General features: G+C 47.4%; 1 protein-coding gene across 1 annotated transcript in view; it reads right to left on the bottom strand.

Annotated features, from left to right (window-relative positions):
- Positions 1-23,278, bottom strand: part of ACTN2 (actinin alpha 2) — a 146,674-nt gene that overhangs the window by 46,110 nt on the left and 77,286 nt on the right. Inside the window, exons 10-12 of the mRNA XM_088477637.1 lie at positions 17,925-18,017; positions 14,296-14,526; positions 13,432-13,579 (exon numbers count right to left, since the gene is read on the bottom strand). Coding sequence (XP_088333763.1) covers positions 13,432-13,579; positions 14,296-14,526; positions 17,925-18,017 — 472 coding nt within the window. The remainder of the gene's footprint in view (positions 1-13,431; positions 13,580-14,295; positions 14,527-17,924; positions 18,018-23,278) is intronic.

Genomic DNA, 23,278 nt, shown 5'->3' with positions numbered 1-23,278 from the left:
TTTGGAAAACCTGTCCACAACTACCCATATGGTAGTAAATCCTTGACAAGAAGGCAGATCTGTCACAAAGACCATCAAAATGTGGGTCCAAGTACAATCAGGCACTGATAGTGGAAGCAGGGACCCTGATGGCGCGTGCGGCGGAACTTTATGCTGAGCACAGATGTGACATGCTGCCACAAAGTCGTTCACATCCTGACACAGTCGGCCACCAATAATTCCTGAGAATTAGCTCCAAAGTTTTCCTTATGCCCGCATGGCCTGTGAGCGCGACAAAGGAGCCCACTGAAGTAACCTAGACCGGAACTCAGGTGCTATAAATGTCTTCCCCATTGGAATCTTGACCCAGTTGGTAGCCACCACAAAACACGCAGGGTTCAAAATTGGTTTGTCTTCTTTTACCTCCTCCACTTCAACAGTGTTGAATGCTCAGGAGAGTGCATCAGCCTTGACGTTCTTATTACCCGGCCGATAGGTAATCACTAAATTAAACCGATCAAAAGCAACGACTACCTAGATTGATGGTAATTTAGGCAGTGAGCTGTTTTGAGATACGTCAAATTCTTATGGTCGGTATAGACTGTCACCGGATACTTCGCTCCTTCTAACAAGTAACACCATTCTTGAAGAGCCAACTTAATGGCAAGTAGCTCTTTATCCCCGACAGCGTAATTCCTTTCTGGTGCAGAGAACTTAAGGGAGAAAAACCCACAGGAATGCCACTTGCCCTCATCATCCTTCTGTGACAGTACTGCTCCAACACCAAACGTGGAGGCATGCACCTCCAGGAAAAAAACTTAATCACAATTTGGCTGCCTCAGAATGGGTGCTGAAAGGAAACACTGCTTTAAACTGAGGAAAGCGTCTACTGCCTCAGGAGGCCACACACAAGTGTCTTGACCCTTTCTGGAAAGAGCAGTGATGGGACCTGCGATGGAAGAGTAGTTCCTGATGAATTGGTGGTAAAAATTGCAAAAACCCAAAAAGCGTTGTATTGCTTTCAATCTGACTGGGCGGGGCCAGTTGTTGATTGCGATAAGATTTCCTGGGTCCATCTGAAGGCAGGAGCCCGAGATTATATATCCTAGCAACGTTAGTTCCCTTTGTTCGAAGGAGCATTTTTCAAGCTTACAAAATGCTGGTTGGCCCGAAGCCAGGACAGTACTTCACACACATGTTGGTGATGACTCTTTTCGTCTTCTGTGATTATTAGGATGTCATCCAAGTATACCACTACATATTTGTATAGTAAGTCCCGGAAGATATAATTCATATATTTCTGAAAGACAGCTGGTGCATTACTCGATCCAAAACTAACTAAATATTCGTAATGGCCATCACGAGTATTAAAGGCTGTCTTCCATTTGTCCCCGGGTCGGATTCTGATCAGATTGTAGGCCCCACGAAGATCTAGTTTAGTGAAAATCATCGCTCCTTTAATTTGGTCGAAGAGCTCAGAAATTAAAGGCAGAGGATACCGGTCTTTGATGGTAATGGCGTTCAGGCCAGTCAGGTAGTCAATGCATGGTCTCAGCCACCCGTCTTTCTTTTTGACAAAGAACAGGCCGGCTTCAGTGGGCGATTTAGACTCCCTGATGAAACCTTGTTCCAAATTCTCTTTGACATATTCTGATACTGCCTGGGACTCAGGAAGCGAAAGGGGAAAGACTCTTCCTCGAGGAGGCACCCGGGCAACAAGTCAATAGCACAATCACACTCCCTGTGTGCAGGAAGCATTTCAGCACCCTTCTTACAGAATACATCCCTGAAGGACCTGTATGGAGCGGGAAGAGGATCTCCAGAAGTAGTTACTGAACTCAGGATAACACGATGTGGGGGTTTGACTGATGACAAACATAACCCATGACATTGAGGTCCCCATGACAGGATCTGAGGTCCTTTCCAGTCTAAAATGGGGGTATGCTTGCAGAGCCAGGGTAGACCCAAGATGACCGGATACTGATGGAAATATATAGAATGCTATCTGTTCCCGATGGAGCGTGCCCACCTGCATGGAGATTTCTGTTGTTCAAGAGTGGATGGTAGCTGTAGGAAGTTTATTCCTATCCACTCCAATGATACACAAGGGTGTTTGTAGAGGTACACTCGCAATTCCCAGTTCTTGCACTTTCTTAGGGGAAATGAAGTTGCCATCGGCACCTGAATCTAAGAAAGCCTTTAAGATCTCAGAGAAATTCCCATGGACCAGCGTTACATCGATGGTGAACTGAGGAGTAGTGCAGTCTATTGGGGTGTGTTGAAACGTACCTAATCTAACCACCCCTTGATCAGTTAGGCATTCTCGTTTCCTGGACGTTTTGAGCAGCCCGAAAGAATATGACCCGGTTCACCAGACAGAGCTTGTTTTTGAACCTCCTCTCCCTCTCTGAGGCAGGAAGGCGGGACTTCCTGACCTGAATAAGCTCTTCAGAAGATTCCACCGATGCCGTGAACCGTGGAGCGGTCTTGAAGGTGAAGCGACAGGACTGTTCCTTCTCTTTTGCCCTAAATCATCTAAAGTGTGTCTAAGCCAGATAATTGGCTGAGACAGAATCTGTTAAAATTAAAATCTGCACTATGGCATTTTGCGAATGGCAACAAGACACCATTTTAGCAAATCCCACAATATCAGTACATACGGCGATGCTATTATTTAGCGTCGTGCGATTCCCACGCAATAGAACAATGTTAAAAGTCCTCATTATATACATACATACATTTACTAAAACATATAATATGAACAACCCTGCAAAACATGTACCACGGTGTACTTCACAAACACGTAGACTCACAACGCTAACTAGCGTCTTTTCTTAATATCCTTATACTTACACACTGCACACTTACATAGAAATGTTCCCCAGCATTAAGGTTAATATTCAAGGTTGTATTCATTATTAATTATGTAATAAAGCGACTGTATTTAAGATCTCAGGTTTAGTACATGATAAGCAGACCGTGTTTGGTGCTATTCTAAACCACTGTTTATTTGCAGACTTCCGGTTCCATCGGCGAGGAAATCGCAACATGCGTCTGCAAATTATGGATCATAGAGAGTTAGGCATTGAAATGTACTCTGCAATGTAGCCAGTTTAGACTTGTTCTTCGGCGGAAAAACGGACACAAAGAACTGTTGGAGGCTGAACTGTTACAATACAAACTGACCTATGAACTGTATCATAACAGAAGAATCAGGAAGAAGAACCAATGGGATTATGCCAACTTGTTCTATTGTATTGCCTATCTCTGCAAGGGTTTATAAGCAAGCACCCTGGATCTGGTAGTTAGTCATCTTTTCTTTTCTGTTGACGGAGGTTTCATAGTTGATGCCGCGGATCTGGATCCAGAGCGCATGCATATGTATTTGACTGTACCTTGTGATTGTATCATTTGTTTGCGCTAATTGTATTTAGATCACAGCATGTAACCATCTGCTTTTTGGTGAATAATATCTTTTTGTGCTTTGGAACCACAATCCAAGTATGGAAAGCAATTATTTCTTGTGCGACCTATAACGCTAAATAGCAACATTAAGGGTGTATAGATAGATAGGAATTCATAAGTGGTTGGCAATTCTCTGTATGCGAGTACATCTTTGATCTGATCTGACAACCCCTGCATAAATGTGGCCGTCAGGGCTTCATTATTCCACCCTAATTCTAAAGCAAGGGTTCGAAACTGCACAGCAAACTGTCCTGCTGATTGATTGCCTTGTTTCAACTGCAAGATGGCTGACCACGCAGAGGATACTCGTCCAGGCTCATCGATGACCCTCCAAAAAACTTTCAGAAATTCTGCGCTGCTATTGACCAGGGGATCATTCCTTTCCCACAATGGGGAAGCCCAGGCCAACGCCTGACTGGACAGCAGCGAGATGATGTAAGCCACCCTCATCCTCTCTGAAGGAAAATTTGCTGCTTGGACCTCAAATTGAATTTAGCATTGGTTTAGGAATCCTCGATAGCCTTTGGGCTCCCCATCATACTTCGTAGGATTCGGAATGCGTAATGGAGCGGTAGCCCCCGTAGCTTGTACAGTCACCGTAGGCAGAGTGGATAACTGCACCGGAGGTGACTGAGCAGCACCGACTTGCTGCATTAGGGTCTGCAGACACTGCATAATCTGGGCCTGGTCTTGCTCTTGCTTCTGGACCCTAGCAAGAAGGTTCTCTAGCTGGTCTCGTTGAAATGGGTTCCCAGCAGCATCCATGTCTTTACTGCCAGAGTATTCTGTCACATGTCTCGGATGGATTATGGATGTGGCCCTTACTTAGGGAGTTGGCTAGACCTATGCCTGAGGCGTGGAGTCTAATGTGCCGGGGTATTCACCAGAGACCCTCACAAGAAGGTATGGACTTGGCTGCATCCGACACACAGGTTGCGGCACTCAGGATAGGTTCCCTTATACAGGTGCTGGTAAACTCTGGATGAAGCGGAGAAGACGTATAGCTTAGTCGACAGGCCGGGTCAGAACCAAACAGACTTAGACGGTACCACGGAGCAGGCGTAAACAGGTCACAGGGAAGAGCCAAAGTCAAAACCAGATATCAGATGCAGTACCAGGGGTCAGGCGAAATCAGGGTCACAAACGAAGCCAAGGTCAGAAACAGGTAAAGGAATATCACAGGATGCTGGAGTATGGTAAATGAGCCTATACTCTGGAGTGCTCCCAGAGTCTTCCTTAAATAAGCAGGGCTCACAGAGTCTTCCTTAAATAAGCAGGGCTACCCCAGTCACCTCCTGTGACGTTGCTAAGGGCGTGTGTATGGCCCTTTACATTTTCAGCAGGTCGGCGCTCATGCCCATAGGCAGCCGTGGCCGCCTGCATCCGTCAGGGGAGGGAGGGACAGAGACCAGCGGGGGACGCCGGTGACGCACCACCCGATGCGTCTCTGCAGACCAGCGCCGCCGGACCCGGTAAGTGAGTGCCGAAGTCCGGGGAGCTGTGACAGTAAGACTTAAACCTTAAATCTTGCATTTGCTCTGTTCAGCTTGTCTATATATCTGTGGTTAAGTGGACAGTGGGTACAACGGCATTTTGGAGGCCAATAATTAACGTTTTTTTTAATGTCCCTGAAGAGGTTGGGAAATGCTTTTTAAGTGGAATCTTTGCAAAGGATTATTTAACAGTCAATTGTTTTGGAAAGCACTACTAATAGTCTTCCTGGTCCCCTTCTGGGATGAAAATCCACTCCCAGCAGCAGCAGATGTGAATGATTAAAATGATTTTTCTAAATGCAACCACTCCTCCCTCATAAATTTACTTGCGAATCAAAATATGAAATTGAATATACTACCAATCAACCCTTCCTGTCCCTGCCTTCAACTACATACAGTCAGGTGCATAAATATTGGGACATTGACAGAATTTTCATATTTTGGCCTCTATTCACCACCACAATGGTTTTGAAATGAAACAAACAAGATGTGCTTTAACTGCAGACTTTCAGATTTAATTTGAGGGTAATTACATCCAAATCAGGTGAACGATGTAGGAATTACAACGGTTTGTATATGTGCCTCCCACTTTTTAAGGGGCCAAAAGTAATGGGACAAATTAAACAATCCTAAATCTAACTTTCACTTTTTAATACTTTGTTGCAAGTCTGGAACGCATAGACATCACCAGAAGCTGGGTTTCATCCCTGGTGATGCTCTGCCAGGCCTCTACTGCAAATGTCTTCAGTTCCTGCTTGTTCTTGGGGCATTTTCCCTTCAGTTTTGTCTTCATCAAGTGAAATTCATGCTCAATCGGATTCAGGTCAGGGGGTTGACTTGGCCATTGCATAATATTCCACTTTTTAGCCTTAAAAAACTCTTTGGTTGCTTTTGCAGTATGCTTCGGGTCATTGTCCATCTGCACTGTGAAGCGCGGTCCAATGAGTTCTGAAGCATTTGACTGAATATGAGCATATAATATTGCCCAAAACACTTCAGAATTCATTCTGCTGCTTTTGTCAGCAGTCACATCATCAATAAATACAAGGGAACCAGTTCCCTTGTATTTATTGATGCCCACGCCATGACATTACCACCACCATGCTTCACTGATGAGGTGGTATGTTTTGGATCATGAGCAGTTCCTTTACTTCTCTTCTCTTCCCATCACTCTGGTACAAGTTGATCTTTGTCTCATCTGTCCATAGGATGTTGTTCCAGAACTGTAATGGCTTTTTTAGATGTTGTTTGGCAAACTCTAATCTGGTCTTCTTGTTTTTGTGGCTCACCAATGGTTTGCATCTTGTGGTGAACCCTCTATATTCACTCTTGTGAAGTCTTCTCTTGATTGTTGACTTTGCACACATATACATCTATCTCCTGGAGAGTGTTCTTGATTTGGCCAACTGTTGTGAAGGGGTTTTTCTTCACCAGGGAAATAATTATTTTGTCATCCACCACAATTGTTTTCTGTGGTCTTTTGGTGTTGTTGAGCTCTCCGGTGCATTCTTTCTTTTTAAGAATGTTCCAAACAGTTGATTTGGCCACACCTAATGTTTTTGCTATCTCTCTGATGGGTTTGTTTTGATTTTTCAGCCTAATGATGGCTTGCTTCACTGATAGTGACAGCTCTTTGGATCTCATATTGAGAGTCGACAGCAACTGATTCCAAATGCAAATGTCACACCTAGAATCAATTCCAGACCTTTTACGTGCTTAATTGATAATGAAATAATGAGGGAATAGCCCACACCTGTCCTTGACATAGCTTTTGAGTTGATAGTCCCATTACTTTTGGCCCCTTAAAAAGTGGGACGCACATATAGAAACCGTTGTAATTCCTACACTGTTCACCTGATTTGGTTGTAATTACCCTCAAATGAAATCTGAAAGTCTGCAGTTAAAGCACATCTTGTTTGTTTCATTTCAAAACCATTGTGGTGGTGACTAGAGGCCAAAATATGAAAATTCTGTCAATGTCCCAATATTTATGCACCTGACTGTACATACTCCAACTCGGACAGGCCTCTGGAATAATAAAAACATTTGTTTACTGATGTGCCATGTTGGAAGTTGAACTGCTACGTGTTTGTGCCACCCACTGCTGCCGCTTAGCTTAGTCAGCCAGCTAGCTTGGTGCAAATTTTGGGCCTAAACTGGATGAAAACAATATTGTGAGCTGTGAGGTTCTCAAAATTGACTGGAAACGAGTGGAAATTAATGTTATTGAGGTTAATAATACTGTAGGAACAAAACAAAATAAATATGTCATTTTGGCAGATTTTATAATTTTTTGGAAAAAAAAATACAGATCCAAAACCAAAACCAAAACATGCAAGGGGTGGTTTTGGCAAAACCAAATTCAGATCCAAAGCACAAGGAGATACAGATTGAAAACCAAAACCAAAACACGGGTGTTGGCGCACATCTCTTGCACTACGCTTCACATATAGGTATATTGTGCACTCATATACTGAATGCAATGGGACTCAATATGCAGGGACAAAAAATATGAGATATGGTAAGAACTTACCCTTGTTATCTCTATTTCTACGAAGTCCATAGGGTATCCACAGGATACCTTGGGGTATAGGTGATGACGTCAGGCATCGGGCACCATAAAGTTAAGTTTTCAGCCTCCCAGGATGCACTAGGGTCCCCCTCCTATACCCCGCCCCCGAGCCAAGGCATCTCAGTTTTGTACCAAGCCATAGGCCGGAGGAGGAGAAGGAAGAGAGAGAAAAAAGATTTGGACACACACAAGAATCACATTCTCACCAGAGGGAGACGGAAAAAACGGTGACCAGAGCAAAGCCCATCTGCAGCACAGGTGCGACAGGGCAGGAGTCCTGTGGAACCCTATGGACTTCATAGAAATAGAGATAACAAGGGTAAGTTCTTACCATATCTCATATTTTCTACTTCAGGGTCCATAGGGTATCCACAGGATACCTTGGGGATGTCCCAAAGCAGTATCCTTCAAGGGTGGGGACGCTCCTGTGCTGAAAGGAGAATCCGCCGTCCGAAGGAAGCATCCTGAGAGGCAAAGGTGTCAAACGCGTAATACCTCACAAAGGTATAGACAGAGGACCACGTGGCCGCCTTGCAGATCTGGACTGCAGAGGCACCACGTCGAGCTGCCCACGATGGACCCACAGACCTAGTGGAATGAGCCTTCACAGAAGGAGGAACCGGCAGGCCTTCATGAAGATAAGCTTCTGAAATCGCCATACGGATCCAGGCTGCCAAAGTTTGCTTTGAAGCAGGCCAACCCTTTTTACGGAAACCATAGAGGACAAACAAGGCGTCCGACTTCCTAAACGAAGAAGTGCGGTCAACATAAGTCCTTAAGGCCCGCACAACATCCAAAGTGGCCTCACCCACTGAAAGTCCAGGTGAGTTAAAAGCCGTTACAACTATTTCCTCGTTAACATGAAACTGGGAAACAACTTTGGGAAGAAATTCAGGACAAGTGCGTAGCACTGCCCTGTTCCCATGAAAAATCAAGAAAGGGGGTCTACAAGAGAGAGCCCCTAAATCAGAAACACGTCTGGCCGAAGCTATGGCCAGAAGGAAAACAGTCTTAGCTGTTAGCCATTTAAGATCCACTGAGCCCAGTGGTTCAAACGGCGGTCCCTGGAGAGCCCTCAGGACCACAGTCAAGTCCCAAGGCGCCACAGGTGGAACAAAAGGCGGCTGAATTCGCAGAACACCTTGCATAAAGGTGCGCACATCAGGGATTGTAGCAATCCTACGATGAAACCAGACCGACAGGGCAGAAACCTGCACCTTCAAAGAAGCAAGGCGAAGCCCATGGTCTAGTCCCGCTTGTAGAAAGGCTAGCACTCTAGACAGACAAAACTCCCGTGGTGCATAACCTCTCGGTCGACACCACTGGAAGAACGTATGCCACACGCGATGGTATATTCTCGCGGAAGACGGCTTCCGAGCTCTTAGTATGGTTCAAACTACAGAGCTGGAAAACCCCCTGGACCTCAACATGGCCGTCTCAACAGCCACGCCGTCAAAGACAACCGAGTCAGGTCCGGGTGAAGACAAAGACCCTGTGGCAGAAGGTCCGGTTGTAGCGGTAACCGCAGAGGACTGTCCACGGACAGACCCTGCAGGTCTGAGAACCAGTGCCGTCTGGGCCATGCGGGAGCTATCAACAGGAGTGTCCCTCCTTCCTGTTTGAATTTCCGGATCACTCGCGGAAGAAGGGAAACCGGAGGAAACAGATAAGCGAACCGGAACGTCCACCGGACGGACAGAGCATCCACCAGAGACGCCTTTTCGTCTCTTGTGCGAGACCCGTACACCGGCAACTTGTTGTTGTGCCGGGACACTACGAGGTCGATCTCTGGAAGACCCCACCTGTCCACCAGTAGTTGAAACACGTCCGGGTGCAGAGACCATTCCCCCGGATGAACGTCCTGGCGACTGAGAAAGTCCGCATCCCAGTTTAGCACTCCCGGGATGAAGACTGCTGATATGGCCGGAAGACTGCGCTCCGCCCATACCAGGATTCGGGACAACTCTACGAGAGCCGCCCGACTTCGGGTTCCTCCTTGCCGATTTATGTAGGCCACGGTGGTAGCGTTGTCCGACTGGACCTGCACTGGGTGACCTTGGAGAACCCGGTGCGCCTGCTGGAGAGCATTGAATACCGAGTTCCAAGATGTTTATTGGAAGCTCTGTTTCCACCGGAGTCCACCTGCCCTGGAACAAGTGTGGACCCGAGACTGCTCCCCAGCCCCGAAGACTGGCGTCCGTTGTTAACAGGACCCAATTCGCCACTCAGAACGGACGACCCTTGTTGAGATGGGTCGTCTGCAACCACCAGGCAAGAGACAGGTGAACCTCCGGAGTGAGCACCATCGTCTGGGACTTTAGACTCTGAGGCAGTCCATTCCATTTGGACAGGATCAGGTGCTGCAGAGGTCTGGAGTGAAACTGGGCATATTCCACCATGTCGAAAACCGACACCATGGAACCCAGTAACCTCATCGCCGAGTGTAGAGACACCCGGCGGCTCTGCAGACAACTGCGCACCCGCAACTGCAAGGCAGAGATCTTTTCCCCCGTCACAAAGATCCTTTGCTGTCCGGAGTCCAATAAGGCTCCGAGGTGCAGAATCCTCTGAGACGGGATCAGGGTGGACTTCTGCCAGTTTATTAACCAGCCGTGCCGTTGCAGTACCGCAATGGTCAGGTCCAAGTGGCGTAGAAGGAGCTCCGGAGATCCTGCCACTAAGAGAAGGTCGTCCAAGTACGGCAACATGCGGACTCCCTGCAGCCGCGGGGAAGCCGCCATGACCGCCATCACCTTGGTGAAAACACGTGGTGCTGTCGCCAGGCCAAAAGGTAACGCCTGGAACTGAAAGTGGTCGCTGCGGATTGCAAACCTGAGGAACTGCTGATGGCGCGAAAGAATAGGGACATGCAGGTAAGCGTCCTGTATGTCCAATGACACCATGTAGTCCCCAGGTTCCAGCGCCAGAATGATGGACCGTAGGGTCTCCATCCGAAACTTCGGAACCCGCAAAGACTTGTTGAGAGCTTTGAGGTTGAGTATCGGACGAAACGACCCATTGGGTTTCTGCACCAAAAAGAGATTGGAGTAGAAACCCTGGCCCTTCTGGGAGAATGGAACAGGCACTATAACTCCAGCCTGGAGCATAGTGTGCAAGACCTTCCGCAGCTCCGCGGCTTTGTTCCAGTCTGATGGCAGGCCCGTGGTGAAGAATCGAGATGGGGGTCTGTGCCGGAAGGAGAGGGCATACCCGTGTGAGACCACCTCGAGAACCCAAGTGTCTGTCGTGGTGACCGACCAACACCGGGCGAACTGCAGCAGGCGGCCTCCCACCTTGGGATCCCCCAAAGGGAGGCCTGGACCGTCAGGCCGCAGGCTTGTCATCTGGCTTAGGGGCCGGACGTCTGGTACTCCAGGCCTGCTTCCGGGGCTTGGCCGATTTTTTGGGGCCAGCCTGTCGGGGAAAGGACTGTGCTTTAGGCCTACCATGGGCCCTATAAGGCCGAAAGGACGACGTACCTTAACCAGAAGGAACTGCAGCAGACGGGAGACATGCCGATTTGGCTGCCGCCAGCATGGCTACAATTTTGTCCAGGTCCGGACCAAAGAGAACTTCTCCGTTAAAAGGCAACGCTTCCAAACCCTTTTTGGAATCAGCGTCCGCCTTCCAAGATCGCAACCACAATGTGCGACGAGCAGCTACAGCTGCCGAAGAAATTCGAGACGCCAGGGTACTAATATCCAAGGCCGCTTCGTTGATATAAGTGGCCGAATCCCGGAGATTGCTGATCAACTCCGTCTGTTCAGCCGAACAGTCGGAGTCAAAGGACGTCTCCAACGTATCCGCCCAGCGCTCCATAGCTCTGGCAACCCAGCAAATGGCCATAGCTGGCCGCACTGCCCCCCCCACAAGGGAATAAACGGACTATAGGCAGATCTCCACCTTGCGGTCCTTAGCATCCTTAAGGGAGAACATGGATGGCATGGGTAAAGTGGCACTGCGGACAAGGCGTCACATGAGAATCCACCTGTGGAGGGGATTTCCCCTTAGAAAAATAATTATCCACGAACGGATAAGCCACCGCCAAACGCCTCTGCGGTTGGTATCGTTTGCCAGGCTGTTTCCACGCCTCCTCTAAATGGTCCACCAACTGACCCGAAAGAGGAAAGACTGTGGGGTCACCCTTAACATCCTTAAAAAAAGGCATATTTGGATTTAGACGCCGGAGGAACTTCGTCCTCAATTACCAAAGCAGTGCGGACTGCCCGAATAAGTCCAGGAATATATACCTTGGACCTAGCGTCCGCCTCCTTAGTACGGAGAGGTTCCTGGTCGGAAAGATCCAGAATCTCCCCATCATCAGACGTCACTTCGTCATCCTCATAAGGAGCAGACAGAGATGCCACCGGCCTCTTATGTGGGCGCAACACAGACTCCCCTTGTAACACATCCGACAAGTGCTGTACAGAACTAGTCAGGGAATTAACCCACGCCGGCTCCTGAGAGACCGGGAGAGGGGAAATAGGGAGACTGCGGGATACCATCAATTGCCTCGGGAAACCCTGCATGGGTGACGACACCACTGATTCCTGGGACAATCCCATCTGTGAGAACGCGGGCTGCGGAGATAACTGGCCCACCAAGGTTGTAAGCGCTTGAGCGAAACAAGCCCAGGGCGGCTCCTGTACCGGTGCTGTAACCGTAATTGGCCGCGCCAATAAAAAACACTGCCGGCATAAACCCTCCGCGCTACCCTCCCCCTCCGCTATAGGTACTTTACACGTAGTACACTGAAGCCGGAGAGGAAAGTCACTTTCAGACATGATGGTGGAAAGTATGTGACCCCTCTTCACCAATACTTTTAGTATAGTGAGAGACCACCCTGCAGCACCGCACCGCAAGGGCTTTAGCAGAAAGAGCAGGGACAGTAATAAGGCTGACAGTTAGAAAGTAAAAATTACAGGCAGCAGCGCTAGCACAGTCACATACAATGCAAAGAAAATCAATTTCTGCACTAACAGCGCTGATAAATCAACTACACAGACACAGAGTCTGGTAGGACACAGCGCTACATACACAGACCTGACCACAGCGGAGGAGAGGTATGCGGGGGGACCCAGGCCACGATGCCTCCGTCCAGACTTCCAGCAGCGTTCACCATGCGTTCTAGAAGATGGCCACCGAGGAGCATAGTGGAGGCTGGCCTGGGGGAGGAGCGCTGCCACAGGGCCAGTCGGCGTGTGCAGAGAGGGCTGTGTGCAGCGGGGGAGGCGCCGGCTGTGAGACAGGGAAGGCGCGCTCCCCTGGCATGCATTTAACCCCTGGGACGCCGCAGCGCTACCGCTCTGCCGCGGTCCTGCTGTCCCAGGGGGCTAGTGGAAGCACAGGTTAGTACCTGGCTCCACGCTGCAGCCAGTCCCCAGGGAGCCCCCTGCCTGGGGACTCTGGACCATGTATCAGCGGGGACCCACCATGGGACCCCGCTGCTTACCTGCTGTCCCCCTTAAATCTGGCCATGGTCCTAAACATCTGGGGTCACCACTAGCTGTGACCCCAGATGCCTACCAGCATCCCCGGATCGGTACCGGCGTTCTGGTACCGGCGGGGGTGTAGGGAAGACAGCATGGACGTCAGGACTGACTGTCCATGCTGTACTTCCAGATGTACAGCCACAGCTGCATTGAGGAAAACTTCAGGGGCTCTTGATGGCATCCGACTCCGACCGGGCACCAAACTAAACTGAGATGCCTTGGCTCGGGGGCAGGGTATAGGAGGGGGACCCTAGTGCATCCTGGGATGCTGAAAACTTAACTCTATGGTGCCCGATGCCTGACGTCATCACCTAGACCCCAAGGTATCCTGTGGATACCCTATGGACCCTGAAGTAGAAATAATTGCATGTATAGCAATTGAATAGGTACACAACTAGCTTCTGATTGTGACACTTCTGTGCATCCTTACCGGAAGTCCAGGTCTCATGCGTCGTTGCCTTCTGCCTGAATTTCTCAGCCAAGTGATCAAGCCTTTGAAGCCTCCTCAGCTCGTTAAGCAGCCACTCCTCGTACCCCTTCTCTCCCTGCTCCAACCTTTGCCAGGCATTTGCAATGTCCTGTATGGCAAGAAGAGGTGCTCATGCTATTCTGCAATGATTGATGTATTTTGCATACAATCTACTACTTATTCACACAGTTACATTTGCATCTACTATTATCCAACCTGAACATCTATTGAACCATTAACCCAATTAGGCTACATGTTGAATAGGAGAAGCAGAGACTTGCTGAAATGGGCGATCAGCCGCACATGGGCGCAGCACGGTATTACAGCACTCTACTCTGTACTTTATAAGCCATTGTACTCATAGAAATCTCTCTCAAACTCTGCAAATAATGACATAACAGTGTACTAAACAAACAATACATATATATTGATATACTGTACTTTGATAAACTTATATACTGAATGTAGGGCATTTTAAGAGAGGAGGGGGCCCATGTGCAGCCTCTGTTTGGGCCCTCTCCTCTCTGCGCATGTGCAGATCTCCGGAAAAATGGCACCCATGCCTTATTCCCGGGGACAACTTTTCTGCGCATGCGCAAGTCATCGGGAAAATATCTGCCATCATTTTCCCTGTGATTTTCGCTGCTCTGCAGTGCGGGCCCAGCACTGCAGAACAGCACTCTGGAGACTGCAGAAAGTAAGTATGCAGGGTGTGCAGTGTGCACCGCACACCCTGCACCCTTTATAGATACACCCCTGACTGTATGCTAGTAATTACTGTGCTAATCTCTGAATGCTTATTCAAAGGAAATCCTTTCTACTTACAGACACCATCTTGCCTTCAGATGGCATGAATGCCGGCCTATTGCTGATTCTCAGCTTTGTCTGTAAAGTGTTGAAGTTGATTTCTAATTGACATTTCTCCTGCACTCGGGGAGGTTTGTGTTTGCGACGGTAGTCTCTGAAATCATCCAGCTTCTTCATCATGGCTTGCATATTCTTCTCTGGGGTGCGGTTTTCCAGCCATGGGATTGTGCGTCTGATCCATTCTAAAAGCTAAATAATGTAAAGTCAATTACAAGAAAATGCTAGATTATAGAAAGTAATTCAGTTATAAAATACAATTGATACTGAAGATCTACAGTTTGAAAACACAGTTATGCATGCCATTGGTTAAAGAAACATTTTACACAGAAGACTGAAAGCACCAGTCCTAAATTCATACCAATAAATAATCCAACATAGAAAATGCGAATGTATATCTATTGTTAAGGTTACCGAGTTACATAAATGTTATACATGTGATTAAGGGTCTGATTCTGAGCAGGATGCAGTTGCTTCTATGTCTGCGTCTATTGGCAGCCGATCATCTGCAACTTTATGCAAAGGCCGCTACAAAGCCCTTCCTTGGGTTACACCCGTGAGTATGAATGTGCAACAACTGAAATGCTACGGTCAGTGCCTGTAGACACAGAAATACCGATTGGTGCATCCAAGTGGCTGAGTACAGACAGGTAGCATCGGTAATAGAGCAGTCCATTAATGGACCTCGGAGTAAGAGTGGCCACCGGAACTGAGACACCAGAGTCATTTCTACTGCATACGGGATCGCAGTCACAGGCTGAGACACACCCCATAAATGGTCGCGACAGGCCTGCGTTTGAGTTGCCACCCCCATTGCCAACCACAAACGCCTTGCCTGTCAAACACTTTGCGAATATACCCTAATTGCGAGCACTGACGATGATGGAACTTAACACATACACAGAGTGACTCAGACGTATGCGCAGATCACCACTAATCACTGAAATGCGTGAATTTTATCATTGTGTCCATCTCTGAATCAGGCCCTCTGTCTGAACACAATCAAGGAGCATACATCGCTGGAAAGAATCGCTCCATGGCATCCTACATCGGTGGTGAATGTCACTCAGAATCAAGTACTAAATACATTTCTGGCAGTACAATAGAGCCTTTTCTTACATGTTCCCTTGGGCATTTTTTATACATTATTTTGTCCAGAAACCTCCTCCAGGGCCAAGTACTCAATTTAACTGCAGCACAAGGTACCATTCACAACACAACAATACTAGTATAACATACCAATCAGCCATAACATTGAAACCACCTGCCTAATATTGTATAGGTCCCCCACATGCCGCCAAAACAGCAATGACCCGTTGAGGCATGGACTCCACAAGACCTCTCAAGGTGTCCAGTGCTATCTAGCACCTAGACGTTAGCAGTAGATTCATTAAAACTTAGAAGTTGTGAGGTGGAGCCTCCATGGCTCTGACTTCTTTTTACAGCACATCCCACTTATGCTCCATCAGATTGATATCTGGGGAATTTGATCAACACCATTCCTGAACAATGTTTGCAATGTGGAGGGCACAATATCCTGCTAAAAGAGGCCACTACCATGGAATCAGGGAATACCGTTGCCATGAAGTGGTGTACTTGGCCTGCAACAATGATTAGGTAGGTGGTACATGTCAAAGTAACATCCACATGAATGCCAGGACCCAAGATTTCCCAGCAGAACATTGCCCAGAGTATCACACTGTCTCCGCTGGTTTGCCTTCTTCCCATAGTGCATCCTAGTGCCATCTCTTTCCCAGGAAAACAATGCACACTCACTGGCCATCCTCATGATGTTAAAGAAAACTTTATTCATCGGACCAGGCCATCTTCTTCCAGTTCTGATGCTTGATTGCCCACTGTAGGTGCTTTTGGCGGTGGACAGGGGTGAGCATGGGTACTCTGACTGGTCTGCAGCTACACAGCCTCACACGCAGCAGGCTGCTATGCACTGTGTGTTCTGACACCTTTCTGTCATAGGTAGTATTAACATTTTCAGCAGCTCTTCTGTAGGATCAGACCAGAAGGGCTAGATTCATTCCTTACATGGGCAACCATGAGCCTTGGGCACCCTTTACCTGGGGCATCCATGACCTTGTCGCCGGTAGACATTCCATTTGGGAGATGACCCCAGCCATCATAATTTATGTCAAAGTCACCTAGAACCTTGCCCATTTTTCTGCATCCAACACAATAACTTCAAAAACTGAGTGTTCACTTACTGCCTAATATAATATATCCAACCCCTTAACAGATGCCATTGTAACAAGATAATCAATGTTATTCGCTTTACCTATCAGTGGTTTTAATGTTATGGATGATGGGTGTATATTTGAACGAATTTGAATGAATTTGTCTGAAGTAAGAAAAGAATCAACCAGCAAATGGCAGAAATGACAGTCAAATGGTGCATTTATGACCTACCAAACACAGCCATAACTAGGAGTGGGTGAGTGGTGTAGCCGCCTAGGGTGCATGGTCTTGGTGGGTTGCACCGCCTGCTAATATGACCACTAAACAGCCCATTTTTGCGTGCACTACTTGCCACCACCCAGTACCGTCCATCACTTTTCCACAATCTTTCTGTTACCGTCTGAATCTATTAACAGTAGCAGGTTTGTGCGTACACTCTGTGTAACACATGCTCCGTTGGGGTTGAGGACTTGACTAAATAAAACTTTAACTCAGCTGCCTTGCTATGTCATGATGTTGTGCACTCTGCCCTTCAGCCCAGAGCTAGGAACTCAGGGCCTGATCCGTCGCTCCGGGTTTCGCACCAAAAAGAGGCGGCTGTCGATTTTGATTCACAGCTCGCCCCGTTTTGGAGGCGGGCATGGGGGGTGGCTGGCCAAACAGAGGCGTTCCCGACAGTGGTGAGCCTCCGGCTCTATTAAGAGCCAGAAACTCACCGGGGCTTGCGGGAACAAGACCCTACCGCAAGGGTCTCGCAGCAAGCCCCGATGGGCGCGATGGTCGAGACCAGCGTGACCATCACCTGTCCGCTCGCCAATAGCTGTGGGTAGTCACCCACAGCTATGCGAGCGGCCAGGAGGCCGCACATAAACTAAAAAAAAAAAGGCCCTGATTCAGAGCGAGCGCTCTTTCAGAGAATCCGGCTCTGAATCAGGCCCTCAGACCATAAGACAAGGCTGTGGTAATTTGTCGAGGTTCTTTCCCAGCGTTGGGCTACTGCATGTCCCCCAGGGATTACAAATTGTGGGTAGCGGAGCTGAACGGCGATCCTCCATCTCTGCTGCCACTTCCCCTGAAGCCTGCTTTGTGTTCTCATAAACAATGAAAGTCAAAAGTGAGGCAAATCAGACAGAAGTCTTCCGGTGGGTGATCAAATGCTAAAAGATATGTGGAGTGGGAGCCCAAGATATGTAATCAGCACCTGTCAGTGACGGCTGGGACCATCCTTACAGCAAAATGAATGTGTTCATTTCTGTGGAAGGAGTTTATTTATGTATGAACACTTCATTTATTCCAGGTATGTTTCATGTATGATTTATATATTTTGGGTTATTACTGTACAATAATTCATTGACATGCTCTCTTTAACACTATTTAAGGTAGCTTGTATTATATATTACCTCACTTGCCAGTCTCTCATACTCTTCCATCATCTTCTCATTTTCCTGATTCACAGCTAGTATTTTGCAGATGCGATTAGCTGCTGTCTCTGCCTGTAGGGAATGGTGAGATATTAGCCATGGATAATAAAGCTGTAAACTACCACAGAAAACAGCTAAGTTCTCATTCTTAAGGGCTTGTGCACATGAGAACTTATCTGCCTTGACCCTACATTTAAGCTCCATACCATGCAATGGTTATATGATGGATCATGAGCATTAGTTTAAAAATAAATTATTGACCCTTAATGGTCATTGAACCAAAGTGGTAAGCATCGTCATCTGCTTCAGTGAGGCTTCAGTGGTTTATTTGTAGCTATCAGCAATAAATAATCAGCTCAAACTTCTCTGAAACCTAATTTCTCTCAGGTGGGACACTGTATAATTCCAAACAAAATATTACTAACAGTATCCATGTTATTTGGGTAAAGTGTAAACTTGTAACACGTATGACATCTGATTGACTGATTAAACCACATTTCAACATCTGGCATCAGTGTCCAAATATATATGTTTGTGTTTATATCTAGATCCTAATTTCTCATTTGGTTTGCATATAAACACTCTCACATCCAACATGAATTCCAAACAGATCTTGTTGTACAGAAACAAATCCTAGGGGTATATTTACTAAAGTGAGAGTTTTTAGAAGTGGAGGTGTTGCCCATAGCAACCAATCAGATTCTAGCTATTATCTTCTAGAAGGTGCTAGAAAAATGTTAAGTAGAATCTGATTGGTTGCTATGGGCAACATCTCCACTTCTAAAAACTCTCTCTTTAGTAAATATACCCCCTAGTATTGTACAGGCAAACTGAACCAACTCATTGTTTGATGAAATGAGTGGTTGCATCGTCCTATCTGATCTACTGCACATCAGATGGGACAATTCCACAAACAATGTATTGTTACATGAAGCATGTAACGATATACCGCACCAGCGTACAGCAATTCGTGTAGTGTGTATGATGATATGATATATTGTTACATTGCATCTCAGCGTTGCTGGGTCGCACCATCCTTCAAGTGTGTTCCCAGTTTTACACCTGTGGCCAGTAAGTGCAGATCCTAACAGAGAATGTGGATCTGTTTTATATTCTACATGGAAAAATCAAGCAAATGTTGGAGGAGAAAAATACAGTCACTCCATCATATATATATCAGAATGATAGACATAGCGATCAAAAGCTGTGTATCTAATTACTTGTATTCAAATTTGGGACATTTTATTTAAAAAAAAACAGAGGTACTATTATTTATATTATTGATTTATGCCATAACAATTTATAGATTTTTCGCTGTGGCTAAAATTGCATGTTGTGTACACACAGGGTCTGACTCAGCAAGGATTGCTATTGCAATTACGCACGCAATCTGCGATTGTTGCATTCTGCGCATACGTATGCATCGCAGTGCGCATGCTCCACTGCGATCGGGACTGCTATCACAGTGACTACACAGACCCATCACAGAGTGATTGACAGGATGTACCGTTTGGAGTGGTGACAGGGGGGTGGTCGACAGAACACAGGCGTGCCAGTGCCTTTGAACGCCGTTGCAGGGGCATGCATAAATTATCCACTGCGATGCCACATGCAGCTTGGGCTTTCACTGCGTGCAATGAGGTTAGCAATTCCTGAGTAAGGTCAGACCTTGTGCAAGTGTGCGTTAGGCTGCGATTGTACTCAATGTTACCGATAGTTTTGCAGACTTGCAAAGTATTATGGAGTGTGTAAGGCAAAGTGGGCGTCTTTATGTTAGACTGCGGATGGCATTGTGATTGCAGACATTAGCATATTTTCGCAGTGAGACTGTGGGCCTGATTCAGACCCGCTCGCGAGCGCTATGCACTCGCAAGTGGGTCGATGGTGGCCCAGTGCGCATGCGCACAATGGAGCCGGCTCCGTCGTGCGCATGCGCGAGACCCGGATAGCGGCGAGCAAACCGTCACTCTGGGTCTCGTACCAAAGGGGGTATGCTGTCGATGTTGAGTGACAGCATGTCCCCTTTGGTGGGCGGGCCGGGGGAGTGGCTGCCCAGTGGGAGTGGCTGCCTACCGTCTGGGGCCGGCCCCACTGACATCACAAGTGATGTCAGTGGGAGTGCTTTCGGCTCTGGTAGAGCCGAAAGCACTCTGGGGCAACCCTACCACAAGGGTCTCGTCGCAAGCCCGATGGTCGCGATGGTCTTGGCCATCACGACCATCTTCCTGGCCGGTCGCTATAGCTGTGGGTGGTCACAAGAAGGACGGCCCTAATTCAGAGCGAGCGCTCTGTCAGAGCGTCCGGCTCTGAATCAGGCCCTGTGTGCGTAATCGTTATTGCGATCCTTACTGAATTAGGCCCGCAGAGCGGAGGAAGGCAGCCATTCTAGAGGCTGAAGGAATATTAATAGAATATAGAAATAACTGATTAGGAAATGGTGATATTACCAAGACGCATCATGATCAATACTTATGAATCATTTGGCTCAGCCCACAACATGCTGTGTAGGTGACAGGTACAGTGGCGTAAGTTCATCCCAGACGCCAGGAGGCAAGTTATAATTTGGTCCCCCCCCCCCTGTCATAGCCTCTGACACTGTAATTTAACAATTCGCATGCAGACAGGCTATAGATAGACGAAGGCAGCATCTGATGGTCTGACATGGAGCTCTCCACTAGTCTATGGTGGCTTCTCAGGTGCCGGGAAGGGGTGCCATGTATTGGGCAGCCGTGACGGTACACTCCGGATACATAGTTACAGCCTTAAGTGGGGTGAATATGTTGTGGATAATGGAGGAGGTGCCCTATCAGTGCTGGAGCCCAGCGGCAGGCGCCTCCATTGTCTCCCATAGTTCTGCCCCTGGACAGGTATCTCTATTGTTTTAAATGATTTTTCTTCTCTATCCATTTTATTATGCTGTGTAACCACCCTGGAGCCTAGACATAAATAACATTTTGCCTATTTATTCTTCAAATACACTACGGAGACATTACACAAATACCTGAATATACACCTCACCCAGGCAGTACAGCACTCACCAAAATCTGCTTCCAGAATCCAACTGATTCCTAAATTCAATAGAAAATCTAAACACTCTCCCTACTCTTACTGCCCATTTCTAGATCAACCTGTACTTCAGTCACTTAAAACTGCCATCTGCCTAAGATCTTTCAAAATGTCTATACTCATGTTTGTGAACAAAGGGCTTGATTCAGAGATGGACGGAACTTCAGAGCCGCGCACAAGCGTCTGTTCAATTTCGTCCATCTCGAATGCAAAAGCAGCAGGAGGTGTGTGTAAGAAACAGACACCCCCTTGCTGCATCTGCGATCCCAACGCTGTGGCTGAGGTCGCAGCCTGGCATCACCATCGCAACCATCGTGACTGATGGTCACAATGGCTGCTCCTTTAGCCAGGCTGTGCTAGCTGAAGCTTAGCCGGGTCCTGGCAGCTGCGAGGCCAAGAAATCTGCATCCACTGATACAAACACTGGCCTCATCCCTCCCAGAAAACAGGGACGACAAGCCCCCGTTTCTGGAATGGTTGCCAGCCATGCCCCTGCTCTGCCCCCCAAATGCTGCAGCATGTCATTCATGCTGCAGCTTGAGGGGCGCAGAATGGGTCCTGCGCATACGCAGACTATAAACCATCAGAGATATACGCTAACTATTGGGTTAGTGTATATTTCTGAATCAGGCCCATAATGCTTAATGCTTTCTGCCTGTAACTAGGGGGTTAATTTACTAAGCAGTGGCTTGTAAAAGTCGCCACTTAAAATGGAAATACTGGGCTCGATTGAGACCCGCTTGTTAGATGCGTATGCTCGCTCGATGCGTATGCAAATTCAGCTAACCAACAGCAAGGCAGGCGACCGCACGGCAAGGCATAAGCACACCCACTATGTCTTGGAATGCGATCGCCCTGTGTATGCAGACGCCCACAAGCCTGTCTTAAGACGTCCACTTGCGCACGTCATCTCCAGGAAGTGTATGTAACCATCGTAACATCAGGTACCATCGGAAGCAAACGCAGCGCTTGTGGTTGACCATACCCTACTGCAAGCACTGCGAGCACTTCAGAGTCAAATCCAGCCAGGTGACGTGTACTATGACGCTGTGTCTTAATTATGCATGCCTCTGAAATGACGTTAAAACGCTCAGACATGCCTGCGTATGCACCGCCTCTCCCCCGTTTTCATATACCAACCCCTATCACCACCCACAAACGGCTTGACATTCATCTGGCGGGGCGTCATTAGACATGGGGCGATCGCATGGACTAGTTCGCGCACACGCAGTGTGATGCATTCGCATGCGCACAATGTGAACCATCGGCAGCTATGAGCGAACGCATCCTAGCGAGTGGGTCTGGATCAGGCCCACTATTCAAAGCAAAACACTCTGTACAAGCTGCTGCTTAGTAACTTTATCCTTAGGTTGTATTGGAAGCACTTTGTGGTATATTTATTACCTATCGCATTTTTAATGCGATTGGTATGTGTTCATTACACTCCAACTCCCAATGCGGTAAAGACTGCATGCATTTATTACAGCTGGGGCAGTGAGTCACAGCTTCCGAAAATGCTCTGTCTCAGCTACTGCTATCACTTTGCTTCCAGGTTTGGATACCCATCGGCCTGTGCATGCATCATTGGGGTTCTTCTCCAAAATGAAATATGATAGAGTAGGCCATAGACTACTATGGTGTCACGCTATCTGAAGATGGCTGTAGCTGCCGGGGCTTGGTAAATCTGACCTGCTCCCAAAGGTTGCTACTTTTGCGGTCGGAGATGAAGGTACTGCAGCTAATAATAGAGATATCTGCTCTGGTCCCTCCTTGTTACATCCAGAGGATACTTACCTTATGTGGGGATCCCCAGAAACTGCTATTTCCCTATAGATTGTAAGCTTGTGAGCAGGACCCTTTTCCCTCTTTGTCTGACTGTTATTAGTATTACCCAGTCTTGTTTTGTTGGAAATAGCAATGAAATATGCTGGTACTATATAAGTAACTGATAATAATTATAATCATCATCATCATAAGAGCACAAGGGCAATAGAGATAGATTTTTCAGGAGTTGGACCATTGTACTCCTGTTTCCCCCAGAGTCAAGATGGACAGAGCAGGTAGAAGGGACTCTCTAGATGAGCTCTATGGTAGCGAAGATACACATAATGAAGTCTAGAGTCATTCTGTCTATCACAGCCATAGTGCTATGCATGTTATATAAATCTCAGGCTGTTAGTGAATATATCATTTAGTAGGTATGTTGTGGACCGGTTACAGTACAGATGATATACAATGATTGTTGATACATTGAAAACAATACAATG

Source organism: Taudactylus pleione, unplaced genomic scaffold (assembly GCF_031769625.1).
Source record: "Taudactylus pleione unplaced genomic scaffold, aTauple2 ptg000201l, whole genome shotgun sequence".
In the NCBI taxonomy this organism is placed as follows: domain Eukaryota; kingdom Metazoa; phylum Chordata; class Amphibia; order Anura; family Myobatrachidae; genus Taudactylus; species Taudactylus pleione.
The sequence above is the reverse complement of the archived record's forward strand: the minus strand, read 5'-3'. Positions and strand labels throughout refer to the sequence as shown.